General features: G+C 38.9%; 1 protein-coding gene across 2 annotated transcripts in view; it reads right to left on the bottom strand.

Moving 5' to 3' along the window:
* mcf2l2 (MCF.2 cell line derived transforming sequence-like 2) overlaps positions 1-17,588 on the bottom strand; it is a 124,370-nt gene that overhangs the window by 78,352 nt on the left and 28,430 nt on the right. For both annotated transcript variants that reach the window (XM_071487343.1, XM_071487344.1), the window contains 13 exons: positions 13,710-13,793; positions 10,157-10,271; positions 9,126-9,216; positions 8,474-8,587; positions 7,749-7,865; positions 7,438-7,587; positions 5,752-5,876; positions 5,517-5,631; positions 4,871-4,990; positions 4,055-4,246; positions 2,195-2,386; positions 1,914-2,100; positions 1,584-1,687 (listed from right to left, as the gene is read on the bottom strand). In XM_071487343.1, coding sequence (XP_071343444.1) covers positions 1,584-1,687; positions 1,914-2,100; positions 2,195-2,386; positions 4,055-4,246; positions 4,871-4,990; positions 5,517-5,631; positions 5,752-5,876; positions 7,438-7,587; positions 7,749-7,865; positions 8,474-8,587; positions 9,126-9,216; positions 10,157-10,271; positions 13,710-13,793 — 1,706 coding nt within the window. The remainder of the gene's footprint in view (positions 1-1,583; positions 1,688-1,913; positions 2,101-2,194; positions 2,387-4,054; positions 4,247-4,870; positions 4,991-5,516; positions 5,632-5,751; positions 5,877-7,437; positions 7,588-7,748; positions 7,866-8,473; positions 8,588-9,125; positions 9,217-10,156; positions 10,272-13,709; positions 13,794-17,588) is intronic.

Raw genomic sequence — 17,588 nt, forward strand, 5'->3', positions numbered from 1 at the left:
TCCCTGTAAGTGTTTTACTATTATACACTAATTTACAGGGATTTGCTAATGTAACCCTTAAATAAGAGACCTATAGTATGCTGTTCTTCACTCTATATAGGATATGCAATTAGGTCCCTTTTTCATGTGACATAATATATACATATACATTGAAAAAAGAAGATCAGAACTGACAACAATCTGAACATGTACTCGACAGACGAGACTGCAATATGAGCAGATGCTCCACACCAGGTAGGTTATGTCACTCTTAATAAAGCCTGACATGAGAATATCATAATATTATAATATAATATAACATATATAGTATATAATAAAGCAAATTAAATGGTGAGTGGGATCAAGAGCAAAATGGACTGGCCAAGCAAACATGACAAAATTGCCATTTTGAGTTTCATTTGTATGCTACACACATCCTTGCATTGCTTAACTTTTTTCATGGACCATAACTTTGGATAGACATCTGTCAGCTAAGGCTACCTTACATGACATATTTCAGTGAGAAATGGCAGCTGTAGCAATAATAATGCTACACACAAAGTTGGGTAAAGAGAAATGAAATGACCTCTGTGTGTGTCCAAAAACAGCTGACAGCCCAGAAAACCCATTAGGATGCTGTCTGTGTTCTCTGCAAATTAAGAGCACTGGCACGCTCATAGTTGCAATAGTACCATGTATGAAAATCCTGCTGTTTCTTCAAAGTACACTGGGCACTGGACATATGTCTCATAAGCTGCATTAATTGGAGACAGCAGGCCAGAGAAGTAGCTACAGCAGCAGCCAACGTCTTATCTCTCTGCACTGCAGGACTGAGAGGCTCAGGAAATCCTTTGTTCCAACTGCCATTAGGCTGTTTAACAACTCAGACAAAGGCAGTGGATAATGACAGGTTCATTCTTAATCTTAAATTAAATAAATATATGAATGAGCTACTGGATAATTGTGAATTTCCCTATAGGGATAAATAAAGTATTTCTTATCTTCTTATCTTATTAATACAAAACCTCGTAGTAGAGTTGATTATAGTGCAGACAGACAGAGCTTCACTCCTGACAAACTGTATTATGGATCAGCCGCACAGGATCAAGAAAAAAAACTCTGCATGGCTGTTTAAGTTTGTCTTTGGAAAACTGAAGCATTACAAAATATCGGCTGTCACCGATGCCTAAACTGAAACACATAGCCAGACAAAACAGAAATATTAATTAAACAGCCATGCACACACACAGTGTGAACTGTCTTCCCTTCCCTTTATTCCTTTTGTCTTAGGCCACTGACTACTTTGGTGAATTTATTCTCTCATATAGAGTTGGGTATTGAAATGCAGTATCTTTATGATACCAACCGGTACTAGTGAGTATCAACTACTGAGACTCTTGTGCAGTAATACTAATTCATACTTAACTAATAGCTTAATAATAATAGTAAAAGGTAAAATAAAGTGGCTGTTTAGCTATATTAGCCACACATCCTAAAGATTGGTACATTTTGTACATTTTTAAGCAAGATGAAGAGGACTTCATATCATTAAAAATACTATTATTGATGCAGTGAGATTTCAAAGTGGGATTTGAACAGAGTACCTTGATGCCTCCCTTCGCCCTGCGTATGTTCTTCTTCTTGTTGGGATCAGATTCAGCTAGCTGCTTGCCACTGTTAGAGTTATCAGAACTTCTGCGAGCCAGAGCTGAAATGAATTGAGATGACACAGCATAAGCAACTTGAATCATTTCTCTCATCAGAGCTTGTGTTACATAACGTACATGAAGTCAAGATGAGTTCAGATTCTGGCTCAAAAAAACAAGCTTGTTCAATGCAATAAAAGTCTGCAGCTCACAGTTGTCATATCACAGGCAGTAAGAGTTTAAACAGTTTGTAGCGACATAAATAAGTTATAAGGACATCCGACTCACGCTGCTGGCTCCCTGTAGTCCTGGAGGGGTTCTTCAGTGAGGGCCGTTTGGGAGAGGACTCAGGTCGCGGGGCAACAGGCTGGACGGGCCTCGTCTGTTTAGCTGACAGTCTCTTCAGACTGACGTGCCGCTTCTCAAACATCTCCTGGACATCCTCCAGCCGCTTCAGTGCCTTCAGGACGTTGACCTGCAGACAAAGAGCTCACTATCAATCTTTGTCCTCATTGTTTTTGTGACAGAATATCCAGCCATCCTGTAAACTAATGCTTTGTGCACCATACCTTGATATCCTCAGACAGGACAACCTCATACTGGTTGTGGAGGTTCCTCAGTTCAGTCAGTTGGTTCTTTTCTGCTGACTCCAGAAAGCGTTCGATGTCTGTCAGTGCTGACTCTGCCCCTTCCTGTGACTGACACTTATCCACAGCCTGTGATGCTAGCAGGTAGATGCCAGACTCACACCACTGGTTTACCTGTAGAAAGTAGAAATTCAAACAGGTTAAAACTGGGCAAGATTTCAGTGTAGCAGATTTTCAGACACCATCCCTTCCCATATAGTGGCACAGTGGAAGGGTCCCGTGTTTGGTTACCATCAGGATCAACTGGGAACTTCAAGGACATACCATCACTTATTCCTCATGCAGTTTGGTATTACATGATCACAGGAGGACAATCTACATGCAGAATATGAGAAATAAGAACTTCAGAGTAAAATACAAATAAGTATATAAAAAGTATAGGGGGAAAATACTGTCCAATAAATCTGTACTGAATCTCTTCACCACCTCATATCACCACATTTCACATTAGAAAACATATTCTTAAGTCTTCTGGATGATAAAGTCCTCAGAGGTCCTTCAGCTATGTGTAACTGCTATTTGGTTTGCAGGGTACAAACTTTAACTCTAATTATGGATCACATTCAAGTTTCAAGAGAGACTGGGGCTACATATTTATAGGAACATTTTGGCTCAGTAGACCCAAGGTCTTATTTTTGTAGTTCTGTCCATCATTTGTATCAGTTAAGATGACACTGTGCTCACTGAAGAAATTGCTGAGATAGGTCACACATTGTGAAGTTGTTATGGCTAACATTTTAGCGTATAGCTGAGCAGAAAATAACATTAGCATTGTGCGGCCTGACAAATCTAAATCAAATATTCACTTTCCTTTTAGCTCTGTTTTGCTGAGGGGTTGAAGCACTTATATATGTAAGAAGCAGATACCCATGATGCCTTGGTACTCAACATACTCATTATTTGGGTTTGCTTTTAGGAATGATGGTATCAAGATATGTCAGAAAAGTTAAAAGTTGTGTTGACAAGAATAAAGAAAAACAGGAACTAATGCTGCACTAATCGATATTTTTTTATATCAGCAACAGTTTAAATAACTGTGTGTAATGTTCAATTCAGTGATGAACCCACATCATCTGACTCGGCAGTCCCCCTAAGTTCTAACAAATCTTTTTTAGCAGGTTTCAGCTCATTGTTTTGATTTTATGCGCAACAAATTTAGCTCGGTTTGGTTCAGTCTCAATCTCATTAACCTTGTTTTATGTTTTTAATGTGCTATATGAAGCACTTTAAAATTGCCCAACATTTTGGTCAGAGTTATTTATATCAACAAATATACATGTTATCATGATGAAATGCTACCCTGAGATGGTGAACGTGGCCAATAATATAACTGCTACACAACATTGTGACATCGTGATCATTTGTGCATGCTGACTATAGCTTCAACTTAAAGCACCATTGTGCACACAGAACAACTAAAGAGTTTTAGTTTTGTTTTAAAAACTAACAAAAAAAACACTGAATCACAAGGTTGATAAAAAAAAAATTAATTGAAGTTAGGATACATAAAACCAGGGCAATTTGATTGGGATCACAGACAGTGAATCACGGATCATTACATGAAAGTATGTTTGAAAAACAAGATTTAGGAGATAAAAACAGATTCAGCAGCCATCAAGAAGTTATTCAAAGACTAACCCAAGGCTGACACAAAGTCAATCTTTGGACTGTTTGGACTTTTTTCATCTTCACATGCAATGACAGGTGATCCAAGCACAGAAATCTAACTTGTGTCTCTGAATGTGATGTCTATAGATGTGAAAAGTTGTAGCATGTCCTCACCTTTTCAATGCCCATGTGTATCTGCAGGGATTTGGACAAGACATCTGTTTTTTTCTTGACCTCATTGCTGAAGTCATCACAGACCCGCCGGAGCTCTACACATTTGGGTCGAATAGAGTCCACAGCATAGTGGTTGCTCTGGATCAGTTGGTCACCGTGCAGTGCATGGAGCTGGGCCTTTTCTAGAGTAGGCTGGAAGAACGACAATTCAGAAGTCATTATAGCAGTTTCATTTGTGCACATAAAATGTCAAAAGTCTTTGCAAAATACAGATTTGTAATAATTTGTGCCTATTTAAGAACCTACATAAAATAGCAGTCATTACAGAGTTTTTTTTATAATAGAGCACTGCTTGGAAACTAAAGGCCTCTTTTCTATCAGATTTCTATCTAGCAATGTCCCAGTGAAAGCTACAGTATGAGAGAGTTTCTCACTTTCTATCAAGCCATCAAATCTGCTGTCAGAAATGTTAGTTATTTATTAATAAATATAAATATATATAATAAAACATAAAGTCTGAATGAATCATAGATAGAAGCATAGTAAAAGTACAAGGATTGTTATTCACGTTACAATAATGCAATTCTGTGATTGTAATTATCAAAAGTTTTTAATAAATGAATTTTGCAAGTGTTACGCTGGAGTAGAATAAACACCAGCCAAAAGCTCTGCTGTCTGTTTCTTAGCTCATTCGTGATCTATAGAGCATTAATAAACTATTAACAATAAATGACCCCATTAGTTACAACTTATAAAGCCTTTATAGAGGATGACTTTGACCATAAGTAATGTTACGTGCGTGTGTGTGTGTCTGACCTGAGCCTTCTCCTCCAGTGTTTTCAGTTCCTTTAGCAGCTGTTCAACTCTAGCCAGACAATCCCCAGTGACTGATAAGCTGGTTAGACTGTCCCCCTGACTGTCTAGAGACACTTTGACCTGGAGCACCAAAGAGAGGACAGAGACAGAGACCGAGAAAAGACAGAGAAAATCGTTAAACTATTCACTATATCCACACTGTAATAATATTATTTTCTCATATCCTGACCCAGCTTCACTTCAGTATATTTTAAGTCAAACAACGTCAGCACTGATCATCTTACATAAGTAGGTATGACTTCTTTCCACAAATACTGTATTCATGAAACAAGAAGTCTTAAAGCAGTTTTGCTTCTTTAAACTCTTGACATTAAGTGATCCTGTAAGAAAGTTAATTTATTAAGCAAATGATCATATTCAGTGTCAGTAATATGGTGGAATACAAGGCCAATACGATAGAACAAGAGATGTCAGACAGGTTGTAAAGCAGAGTCACTGTATTTACAACTTCCAGACAGACTCAGCTGGACAGTGTTTTGTAAAGCATGTTTTTCAAAGTATGATTTCACAGCTGAAGTCTTTTGAAGCTGTATGAAGAGGAGACACAGGCGAGAGCAAGGCAGACAGAGAGACAGATATACAGTACCTCTCTGAAGTCCTGTTCAAAGTGGCGTAGCTGCAGGCACTGCTCCAGTTTCAGATGGTGTTTACACCAGAACTGTTCAAAGGCGTTCTCTGTCTCATCCAGCTGGGCTAGGAGCCTGAAACATACAACAGGAACTTCATTACACACACACACAGAGTTTCTATATGACTTCATAGCAATAATATGAACTGAGAAACATTGCATAATATATAAGAAAATCTTTGTCAATTGTCACCTTTCCACTGTGGTTTGGTTCTCCATCTCATCTGGGTTGAGTTTGTGATTCTCTGACTTAGCTGCCTGCTCCTTGATACAGCCTAACAAGGTGGTGCCCTGCTTTAAAGCTAACTTCAGTTCATCCTGGATGAACAGAGATACAGAAGCATTAGAAATAACATTAATATCTGTAAAACTGCAGACCAATCTGTGTGTGCGCGTGTGTGTGTGTGTGTGTGTGTGTGTGTGTGTGTGTGTGTGTGTGTAAAGCCTCATTTCCACCAATCACTGGAACATGCAAGCTGTATCTCCTATGTTAATTGGATAATGACATCTGTTTTCTGGCTCTTTGCATTTATACCTAGTAATACACAAATTAGGTAGGAGCTTGCAGGCTTGTAAACAAGAGACTGGTGTAGGATATGCAGTTGAAAAAGGTTCAACTTTGTGAAATGTCCTCTGATGCTCAGAAATAACAACCTGGTGACCGAAGCATGCACTACATGGGTCGACCTAGGACTAGATGTGTTAGCACTGTGGGACATATGAAAGACATGTTGTGTTCATGTCCTATGTTAATTTATTTCAGACTTAAATACATTTATTTCAATGGATTTGCTACAACTACCGTATTTTCCGGACTATAAGGCGCACTTAAAAGCCTTTAATTTTCTCAAAAAACGACAGTGAGCCTTATAATCCAGAGCGCCTTATATATGGATTAATTCTGATTGTGCTTACTGACCTCGAAGCGATTTTGTGTGGTACACGGTGCTCACGGCGCTCTGTCAAAATGTTTTAGTACAACTTTGGTAAACTACAAATCCGCACCGCTTGCAGCATTACGGCTATCGTGTTATGGCTATGTGGACGAGGAATGAGCTGAAAAAGTGAGTGTATTGGGTTGTATTTTACGTGTTATAACTGAACAATTTTGAGAGTTATTGTGAATACGCTAACGTTTGATTTAGTGGTATCAGACTGTGTTTTTTTTACGTGTTACAACTGAACAAGGTTGGGAGTTATTGTGAATACGCTCATTAACGTTTGAACAATGTTGAGAGTTATTGTGAACGTGTTTAATAAAGTTTGATTGACTTATCTGACTGTTTTGTTTCACTTAATGCGCCTTATAGTCCGGTGCGCTTTATATATGAAAAAAGTTCGAAAATAGACCTTTCATTGACAGTGCGCCTTATAATCCAGTGCGCCCTATAGTGCGGAAAATACGGTAGTAGATTTGCTTGCAGAGGTTATATGCTTGTTATGTTATCATATTTGCTGAGTGATACCATCAAACTTTCAATAACCCTACTTTTCCAATTAAGAAGCAATGGAAAAAAAGATTTCCTCTTCCTATTCATTTGGCCACAGACTAACTGAGCCAAAACCAACAGTAGCCAATGCATCACCCCCCAAGAATTCACAGGGTCAACAACCTGCCACCACCAGTTTCACAAATGCCACTTTCTGGTGTAACCAGGCACTAATGTAACTCTTGATTTCTCTTAAGCAGCTGACATGTATTTGATTTATTTATTATTTGATACCAGAAAACATAGAACCATGTATCACCTTGTGCCCAATTCTTTTTTTCTTTGTTGTTGTTGTTGTTGTTGGCCACCAATCACTGATGTGTTTGTTGTCATGTATTCATGTACTGTCAGTGATAGTATGAGTTGGTGTATTAGATGTACTTTATCACCTTGAGGTTGTTGTGTTTGTCAGTGTGTGCTGTGAGCAAGTCTTTGGTGCACTGGACATCATTGGGCAGCTCCGTCTCTGCCAGGTCTGTCCCAAACTTCTGTAACATCTGGGCTGTGGTTTTCACTGTCATAGCAAAGTTCTCTATGGCCTGGGAAAAAAGATCCACATGTGACTGTGCAGCATCCATGAATGTAACTGACCATATAACTGCTGTATCTGTTATGGCTCCACAGTTGCCACATTTTGCAAGTTTCCAAAACACTACTACTAAAGGTTAAGGTCAGTATTTAGCACTGCATAGTTGCTCACAGTTCGGTGGTGTATCCACTGACTGTGACAGTACTCCAGGCTTCCTCCAAGCTCCCGGGTCAGCTGCCCTTTATCCACATAGCCATGTAGGTCCGACAGAGAGTTCAGCATCACAATCTGCATACACATGCAATGCGATAGAACACTTTCAGTCATAACCCACATTATATAACAGTGAGAGGAACTGTGGTAGCCCTTATAAGTTAAAAAAAAAAAATCTTAGCAGTACCGCTTTAAAGTTCAGATTTTATAACATCAAGTTCAGTTAAATTAAAAAAAAACATTTTTTTTTAAATTAAATCAATTACTATTATATCCTGTTCATTGTGACAAATCTGGGGCAGGTCTATATCAAGAATTGGAATTGGAATCCTGAACTGGAATAAAATTTAACCAAACTGACAAGAAATCCAAAGGTTGGGATCTAGATTACAGGATCTAGTTACAGGATACAGTTTTCAGTGTTGGTACGAGTAGTATGTCATTGTCTCAATGTTTGCTGAGAGAATTAGCAATTTGACCTTTGACTCAAGCAATGCAAAATCCAGTTGAGTTAACTTGTATCAAACATTTGTATTTCATGCATCATTTAATAGTCATAATTATTTCATTTAAAAACCTCATATATCTGATTAACCACCTTTTCTAGCAAAAAATGAACAAATTTTTCCTTGTGATTGCAGCTGATGTTTATATTGTAGTACTTGAAGCATGCTTATTGGTACCTTCATTTTAAAATCATCCTTGTGCAGCTTGATCCCGATATCTGCTATAGCTCTTTGGAAGAACCTGGATGGCCGCAGCACTAACACCAGCTGCAGGTTTCCTGGAAATGCCCCCTGGATAACAGAATAACATGTAAACTTCACTAGGCTACACCGAGAAGCAGGCAAATCCTGGGACCACAACAACAGAGAAAGACATGTCTCTTGCTGGTAATAGATCATTAAAGCACCAAATTATTACAGCAGTTTATTATGAGTGACAGTGGGGTTTCAACTTAGCTCCACGTTTGTGTGAGCTTGTTGACACTGTTGACTCAGAAGTCATAGATAGTCTAAGTCCAAATATATGAATCCTACTGAGTCACTGAACTAACTTGTAGCTCAAGATTAACTTTTATTTTAAAACTGCAAATTCATATACATCACCACAGTGACTAATCCTTTTGACTCATACAGTGAAACTATTTTTATGATACAAGGTCTCAGAAGAAAAGGCCTTATTCATATCTACTTTTAAATCCAAGTGCACACAGAAGATGCATCAATATTGTATTTATAGCCCCAACTGCATTAAACACATACAATTGCTCTGCAACTGTCCTTTATTGCTAAATTTTGGTTATATGGTGTTTTGAGTACTATGTGAACTTACAGCAATCCTTGATAGAGATGCCTTCACTGAGCTCCATTTGTCCTTCCGCCGGTCGATGATTATAATAAAGCCGATACTGGCAGCATCCAGACTGGAGACAGGAAGTGGAGAACATGTAAAGTGAACTGCTACTTTGGACTGATGCTTTGCGCTTTTATGTAAGCTGTGAAAATCCAACTCCCTAAAATTGGACATCAATGCCTCTGCACATGCCCGTCTCAGCTAAAGAGCAAAAGCATCTTGCACATTTTAAGGAATACACAAATAGGTTGACCACTATGTAATACAGAAATGTTAAACCATTGCAGTTTAACTAGAAGAAGTGAAGTAGTGATGAGTTAGCCAGGTTTAGCCCAACAGGTAAAACAGGTCAGGGACAGTGTGGTTCCCATATTTAAAAGGGAGAACAGACGGTGTGCACCAATTATCAGGGTATCACACTGCTCAGCCTCCCTGAGAAAGCTTATGCCATAGCGATGGAAAGGAGGCTGCAACCATCAAACCTCAGACAGAGGAGAAGCAAGGCCAATTCCAACCTGGGTGTGGAACAATGGACCAACTCTTTACCCTTGCAAGATTACTGGAGGCGTTGTGGGAGTTTGCCAAACCAGTCAACACATGTTTGGTGTTTATATGTGAAGTATTCCGAAATTATTATGTTTAATCAAAATACTACACAAAAGTTTTGGGGCCATGTAGTGTTTCCATTTAGAAAAACTACACAATGCACAGAGTGGGGAAAAAAGGGGCTTACTAGGAAGCACAAAGATAATTTTTGCCCAGTGCCCCGTAGCAGGATAATCTGGCCATGACACTGGAGTAAAATAAATCTTGATTTTATAAGGTTTAGTTAATTCTGATAAGCTGCAATGAGATGACTAGAAATAAGGTGCACAAGGTTTTCACTGATGCCCAGTGAACAGAGTGGGACCTTCTTTTGGCTAACAGGTGACTTGAAGAGTATTATTTTTTGATTATTTGAGGATAGCCACAGTGAAAATTATATTTTTTATGTATGAGAATGTGCGTACCTGGGGATGCTGGTCAGGTAAGTCACTACATTGAGGAAGTCTTCGTCTGGCACCTCGCTGAAGGTTGAGTACTCTGGGAAGGTGATGATGGGGGCACCATCTTTCCCTCGCCCACCTGCAACACAAAACCACCACATGCAACATTTACTATACGGCTGTTGGGGTTAAGGAGGCTGAACAAGGTCCCTGGAATTTTGGGATGTGTATGCCAGAGAGTATGCATGTCAGAAAAAGTCAGAGAATGTCAGTGAAATTTATTTTGCATGAATATAGCGACTGACGTCTCGTCTTGTCTTTATTACTTTAGTTGCCTTTCAGCACAGCTGTGGGAAAAACAAAATGTTCATCTCTTTAAAAAGACCATTAAAAGCCAGGATGAAGGAACAATTTAAGACACAGAAGTTAAATAACTTAGTCATGGAACACCTTGTAAAACTCTTGGAATTTTTAAGACACCCATGTTTAAAGCGTCTAAATATAAAAAGTCTTCAACAAAAACCCACAAGATGGCGACCTTGAGCTACAAATTCTGTCATTATGGAACATCTAGACAACACTGATGCTGCGTATAATTTTAGCAATGACAATGAATAAAGACGTGAAGTGCAGAGGTGTCTCTAACTCTGACATAAATATAAAAGGTGTCCTCCCTTTTTGGTCTGACAGGCACATTTCACACATTCCACTTTCTCTGCTCTGTCACCTACAGTCTCACTCACACATCCAATTAAATTGGTGGAGATGAAAAGTGTGTGCCTGACATGAAGAAGTGTCTCATGCAGTCTCACATATGTCATATAGGTGTGGGAAAAGCTTGGTAAGAAAGGGTCGCACACAAGGTCCCAGCAAGGTGACCAGAATACACTGCAGTGTTCAACCTGCCATGGCTTAGATTGGAATACCAGCTTTTATGTGAGTATTTATGATTACGTTCTGTTATTCGACCATTTATGTGGGTAGCCACCACTTGTACAGTGTCCATTCATCCATTATCTATGCTTGCTTAACCTGTGCAGAGCTGCAGGTTGCAATGCAGAACATGACATTGCCAATTGCTGAGCCACCATGATACCCTTTACCACAATAGCACTAACTAATAAAAAAAATCCTTCCTAAGTGATAAACCTGCTGATGATTCAGTTCATGCTTTCGTTTCCTTGGTTAACTCCTTACAAATATATATATGGATATATGGATATGTATATAAGCAAATGTGAGCTCTATCAACTTTCTGAAATGAGAAGCGATACACTAGTAATGGGCTCAGCTGACCCAAGCCAAAGGTCCAGGGGAGGCCATGTTAAGGTTAGGAATAAGTCTTTGACTGAGCCTTAAAGTACAACAATTTATTTACTGACATATGTGCCTGACAATACAGTTTATATGTACAATATTTACATATCCGTAAATACGTAAATAATTACATATAAATATTTGTTCAAAACACCTTTTGTGCAAGTGCATATTATTAATGTTAATTCTTTAACTCTGACACTGAATGTTTGCTCCTTCTAGCCACATGAATTTATATTATAATATTTTCAGACTCATTAGGGCTCGTCCTGAGGAGGCGCCAAGACAGTCTGGACCAGTTAGGTTTGTATTGTTGTTGTTGCTCATTGTTTTCATGTGTAATATCTTTTTGTAGACAATGTTATTTCTGTGGCTCAATACTATGAAAAGTCGAGTCTGACAATCTGTGACACGCTGACAATATAACTTAATGTTACTTTGCCACTTTTAATGTCTCTAAGATAGCTAGCTTGCAAATTACAAAACGATAGACTAACGTTAAGCTAACGTTATCAACGTTGCGCATATTAACAGGTTTGGCAGGTCTGCGTTAACTTAACTCAACTCACAATGTCACATTTCCACATCCACCGCAGCCTGTTCATCTTAGCAGAGGACTTCAAGCACCGCCCTCACCTGAGGAACCAGCCAGGTAGAGAAAGAGGAGGAGGAACCAGACGGAAAGACCCGTTTCTGTTTCTGTTGCTGTTTCTGTTGCTGTGGAGCCGCAGCGTTGAAATGACAGTTGACGTTTTGGGACTGAACGCAGCGCCGTGATTGGTCGAACTCTTCTTCCTCTGTTGCTCGGCAGATTAGACCGTAAACAGTATATAAGAAGGGCCAGACGCCAAACAGCTTTTTACGTAGTTTACGGCAATAATATCGTACCAGCGTACTTTCATGTGGTCAAAATGCGTACCTTCTACGCAAAATGCGCACAGGTTGGCAGGTTTGAGAATGTAGCAACCTGGTAGCAACATACAGCACAGACTGGGGAAGAATAAAGTTAAAGATCCTGTGAAGCAAATTCATAGATTTGTTTATAAAATCAATATGTATGTTGGAGAGCTATTCCTGAGAACGTGTGAAACTTGTGTTGTACTGAACTGTGCAGTTACACCATTAAATTGTATTTCATCATTTCTGTGTTGAGCATTTTTTTGGGCGGGCCCTAAAAGGGGTCCTGGTGACACACTTGGACCCTCACTTAGCATGCCCCGCCCCTGAAGCTGTAATGGTATAAAAGTTAGGACTGTACTAGCATCAGTGGTTCTCCCACTCAGTCTCCAGCATGGATGTATTATAAGAAGGTCTTATAATACATCCATGGTCTCGAGTTATCGCTCATTAGCTAAGCCTTCCCTCCCAAAATGTGTCTTTCCTAGATGCTGCAATACCAACGTTGTGGTGTTATTAGTAATTAGAGAATAATGAATAGATAATCATTGTTACTCACTTTACCGTACAGAATATGGAAGAGTGGGGTAATGTATGGGTCTTACAATACAGAAAAAATAAAAATACAGTAAGGGAGAGTGGGTGTGTGGTAACATTAAATGTAGACTAGGTTCTGTGTACCACAGATTAGATGTGTGTGGTTTAAGGGTAACTCCACCAATTTTACACAGAAAGGTCACTCTAGTAAAAGGATTACTATACAGCTAGTGAACACAGTTGTATAATGTCCTCTGTGCCTCTGGATAAGCTTTGTCTTAGATAAACCAGGCGATCCTCAGAGTTATCTTGTCTTGGGTGCAACTGGGGGCACTGCATTGTGGGAATGTAGGAGCCAGTGTTTTTGGCCTACACTCACACAGGAATAAAACTGCTAGAAATTTGACTAATCTTTTTTTTTTTTTTAATCTGTTTTGGGTGGGTTTCTCATTGGATTTTATTCATAAAAATGCGGTTTCTGTTGCAAGATTACTTTGTTCACCATATTTTACACTCGAGCCAAAACCCTGTTTTTAATATTTAAAACAAACAACAGGTTCCAGCACCTTCTTCAAGTTTGATTTACAACACGACAGAGTGCTCTTCCAATTAATCTTTATATTTTAGGAATTTGAGGTGATTTTCATTTATGTTAGGCAGTTACCATGTAACGTCTTGTTTTGCAATAATCACTTGGTAATATTATAGGAGTTTGTTTATTAATGTTCCCTAGACTTCCATCTAAATGCACAGGGTCACAACCTCTAGGTTGGAAACTTCAGGTGTGGACAGTGGAACAAGTGGACACTGGAGTTTTGTGACATACCTGAGAGCAAGGCAAACTGGCGATGAAGCTGCTCTATGATGTCCACAGCCAGGAGGGGCCTGATCTCCTGCTGCATGATCTCATCTGTAAGGAGAGACACACAGATCAGATACATGGTAAAACATCTATAATTTCCCGACTGTCAGTGAAGGCAAACACATATGCACAGTGAGAGTTATCCTCCTGGAGCTGAAATCTTTTACTTAACATTAGAAACAGCATGATTAGACTACGTCAAACACATACAGCTGGTGAATAAATAAATTGCACAGTACAATACAGTCAGGGAGAAAGGAAACTCACAGACTAGTGTTTTATAATAGATGAAAGCTAAACATCAGATCAAACAGGCAAATCATGAGATCAGTTATTTAACTAAACTGTAGCCAATCTGATCAGTCAGAGATCAATGAAGACAAACTCTATGTCTCTAATTCAGTGCTTCTCACAGCGCTGCACCAGCAACGGTGTGGACACACAATGTGTCCAGGAAATGTCCCTGTCATGATATAAAGACCCTTTGAATCTTTGAATTGTGAAGCCTCACAGTTAACTTTTTGTTTAGAACTGAGGTGAAAACAAAATGGCAGCTGTCTAACTATCAGACTAGGATGGTGGTGAGAGTGAATAACCGGCCAACATGGCCTCACCTCCACCTGAACAAACATACATCCGTTAGAAGAATAGGATTGATAGATAGGAAGCAGAATGTTTTGTGTTTGTTTTTCTGCTCCTCTCTTCCCCCCCATGCTAGAGATCTGCTTTTGAAGAGTAACGCCCTGACTACAGGAGTAAACTTTTTTTTTCTTTTTTTGGAAGTATTAAAAATTGCAGAGCTTCAGTGTGAGTGAGTCTGTTGTGTGAGTGAGCTAAGTGACTTTGAGTGAGTCACAAGATTTATAAGATTATTTCCACCTCATTCCTTGGTCACATCCTGTCATCATATGTAGCCTATCCTGTGACTATGTCTGACCGGCATCCATATGGGTGATACTGTATATGAGAAACCAGGACAAAGCATTCTCAGACATGTCTTTAAGAGTAAGCATATGTATCCAAGAATTAGATCCTTCCCTGCTTTAGTTTAATGATTATTATGATTCCCCTGCAGCCTGAAGCTCTAAGCGCAGTGTATGGTGAACAAACCTTTCTCTGTCACTGAGAATAAAGACATGCATTAACACTGACGGTACTTTATTACTCTAAAACATGCTTGTGTGTTGCTGGGCCTGGGGACAGACAGAAGGAGAAGAAGAGCACAGAGGCTGGTAGTGAGACTGACCTCTAACTGGGGCAATATCAATGCACCACTGTTCTTAGTATCCGAGTCTGCTGACCTACCCAGGATATCAAAGACGCTGTTTCCATTACAGACTGTTCCACTCAGAAATGATCGGTAGTTTTGTTGATTCTAATAATGAACCGCACAATTTTTAACAGAAAGCTAAGACTGTGGAGAATCAAAATTCAAAAATATTTAAAGAGTTTAATTTATGTCATGGAACATGATGTGAAACCTGAGCCAGGGTTAGATTTTTCAAGGGAAAAACTTTTATTATAAAGTTTTTGCAAACACAGAAAATAAAAATGAATCAAAACCACTGGAAACCTAGCAAGAGGACACATAGCTCAAACGTGCCATTTAACATTACAACTGTCAGATACTATTGTAGTCTCAGTGTACATTTAACTTGATGCATTTGATGATCCCCAAAATAATTGTTGTTATGCTTCCTGCTTCACTCTATGTTAAACTGTCTGTACTTTTATTTTTTCAGGTTTATGTAGGTCCAAAGTTTAGCTAAAAAAATACCCAAGGTACAATATTTAGCCTCATACCCAAATGAATCAAATGATTTTGCATGGTTTTTATTTGAACCTGTTCCCTCTTAAATCTAAATAAAATCTAAATAATTTGGGTGTGTAACTGAATTCTTAGGATATTTAAAATTTGCAGTGCATCATGGACTGATCTGGTTAATAGAAGCTCCCATACAAACTATTAATCACCTGATTTTTAAACACTTCCACCACTATAAAGAGTGGGTGTCTATGAGTGTGTTTTGATGTGACAGAGTCGTCTGTGAAAGAAGTGCCATTTGTGGCAAAGGATCTAGGAAATGTTTTCTAGCTGCCCAGGAACATATGGAACAACAAGGTTATGCAACCAGAGACTCTTAAACAGGGAGGATGTTCTCTATTGTTGGAACATCAAAGTAGAGGAGTGGTGGAGGCGGCCGTGATGTATGACCACTTCAAGTCTAGACAGAAACACTCTGTTTTTAGAAACTGATGGAGGACTGAAGAGGCAGAGGGTAAGAGCAGGAACCACTCGTATAAGCAGATGTCAGGTTATATAGGAGGTAAACACATCAATAGGACCAGTGGGGTTCCTGATTTTAAAGATTAAGTTCAGAGCATTGAGGAGGTACAATGTCAGAGTGTCTCTATGTGTTTTTGACTGGCAGCTAGTTAGCTGTCATGTTGGGCAGCCAGTCCAGTTCAGTTTAACTGAAATTATGGTTCCTAGAGGAAAGATGGAAACCTGAAAGGGCCTCTTGAAAGGCTAAGACATTCCTCAGTGAGTTCCTGCTCAGGAGACAGTATAAGAACACTCAAAGATGAATGACAAGAAATAAGATATATTGTAGGTGCTGAAATTTTACGTAAAATACTGCAGGTTTTCTCATAGAGTTCATAATTACCACTGATGAAAATGACCAGCAATAGAATAAGTACAATGTAAGTAACTAGCCCAATATTCCTTGGTATGACATTCATATTGGATGAATCTGCAAGGCACAATTAAAGTCAATTCAATATCAGTGCAGGATGTCACATTTCTGATGCAGGTAATAAATACATTTTGAAAGTGAACAATGTAGGAATGGAGTGCAACAGTTGGTAGACTGATTTTATCTGAGCTTAACATAGCCTCTGTGTGTTTCCAAATCATGTCAATCAAATTTACTGCAGGTGGACTCCAATCAAGATGTAGAAACATCTCAAAAGTAATTAAGAAAAAATGGGAGACGCCCAAGCTGAATTTCAAGTGTCATACCAAGGGTCTGAATACTTATGTCAATGTGATAGTTCAGTTTTTTCTTTTTAATAAATTTGTTAAGATGTCTGTTTTCTGTTTTCACTTTGTCATCATGTCTCTCTGAGTGTAGGTTGATAAGGAGAAGAACGATTTTTTTTTTAACTTAGTATAAGGCTGCAACATTTAAAAACAACTTGATGGGGTCTGAACACTTTCCAAATGCACTATATAGCTACAGTAGTTCTGTTGGTTACGTGTATCTACAGTGTCTGATTGTCAGGTTTTTTCCCCACATTCCAGCTCTGAGACATAAGCTGCAATTTGTGTGGCTTTAGTTGGTCTAAACACAGGCACAAGCTTCTTGAGAATCACTAGATACTGTTCATGTGTGGTGATGTTAGCCTCTTTCACTCTGCTCTTCAATTTCACAGAGCCTGTAATGGCTTACACGAATAAATCTTACCAATCATGTTTACCTGTCACCGAATTCTCTCTTTATTTATAATTCATATGCAATACCTGTATCCATTACACAGCAGCGGGAAGCAAGTGTCAGTGCAGCAGTTACAGCGGTTATATTTAACTATTAATTATCAGGTCATGGCAACAGGATTGATCTGGATCTAACGAAAAATAGCATTTTGTATGTCAGACAGATGAGCAGCAACACAGAGATTCACATTTGGAATCAAGCAGCTGCCCACGGGATGAGCCCTAAGCTCCAACAAATCTGCAGAGACATTTATATTTTACTGTAAGTAATAATCCAAACTCTGTATCATACCTGTTGCCAACCTGTTCTGCTAGTCAGAGGAATGAAACATGCTGACAGTGGT

The sequence above is a fragment of the Trachinotus anak genome, unplaced genomic scaffold (genome assembly GCF_046630095.1).
Source record: "Trachinotus anak isolate AG129_WGS33_773 ecotype Australia unplaced genomic scaffold, CSIRO_AGI_Tana_v1 ptg000010l, whole genome shotgun sequence".
NCBI classification, from domain to species: domain Eukaryota; kingdom Metazoa; phylum Chordata; class Actinopteri; order Carangiformes; family Carangidae; genus Trachinotus; species Trachinotus anak.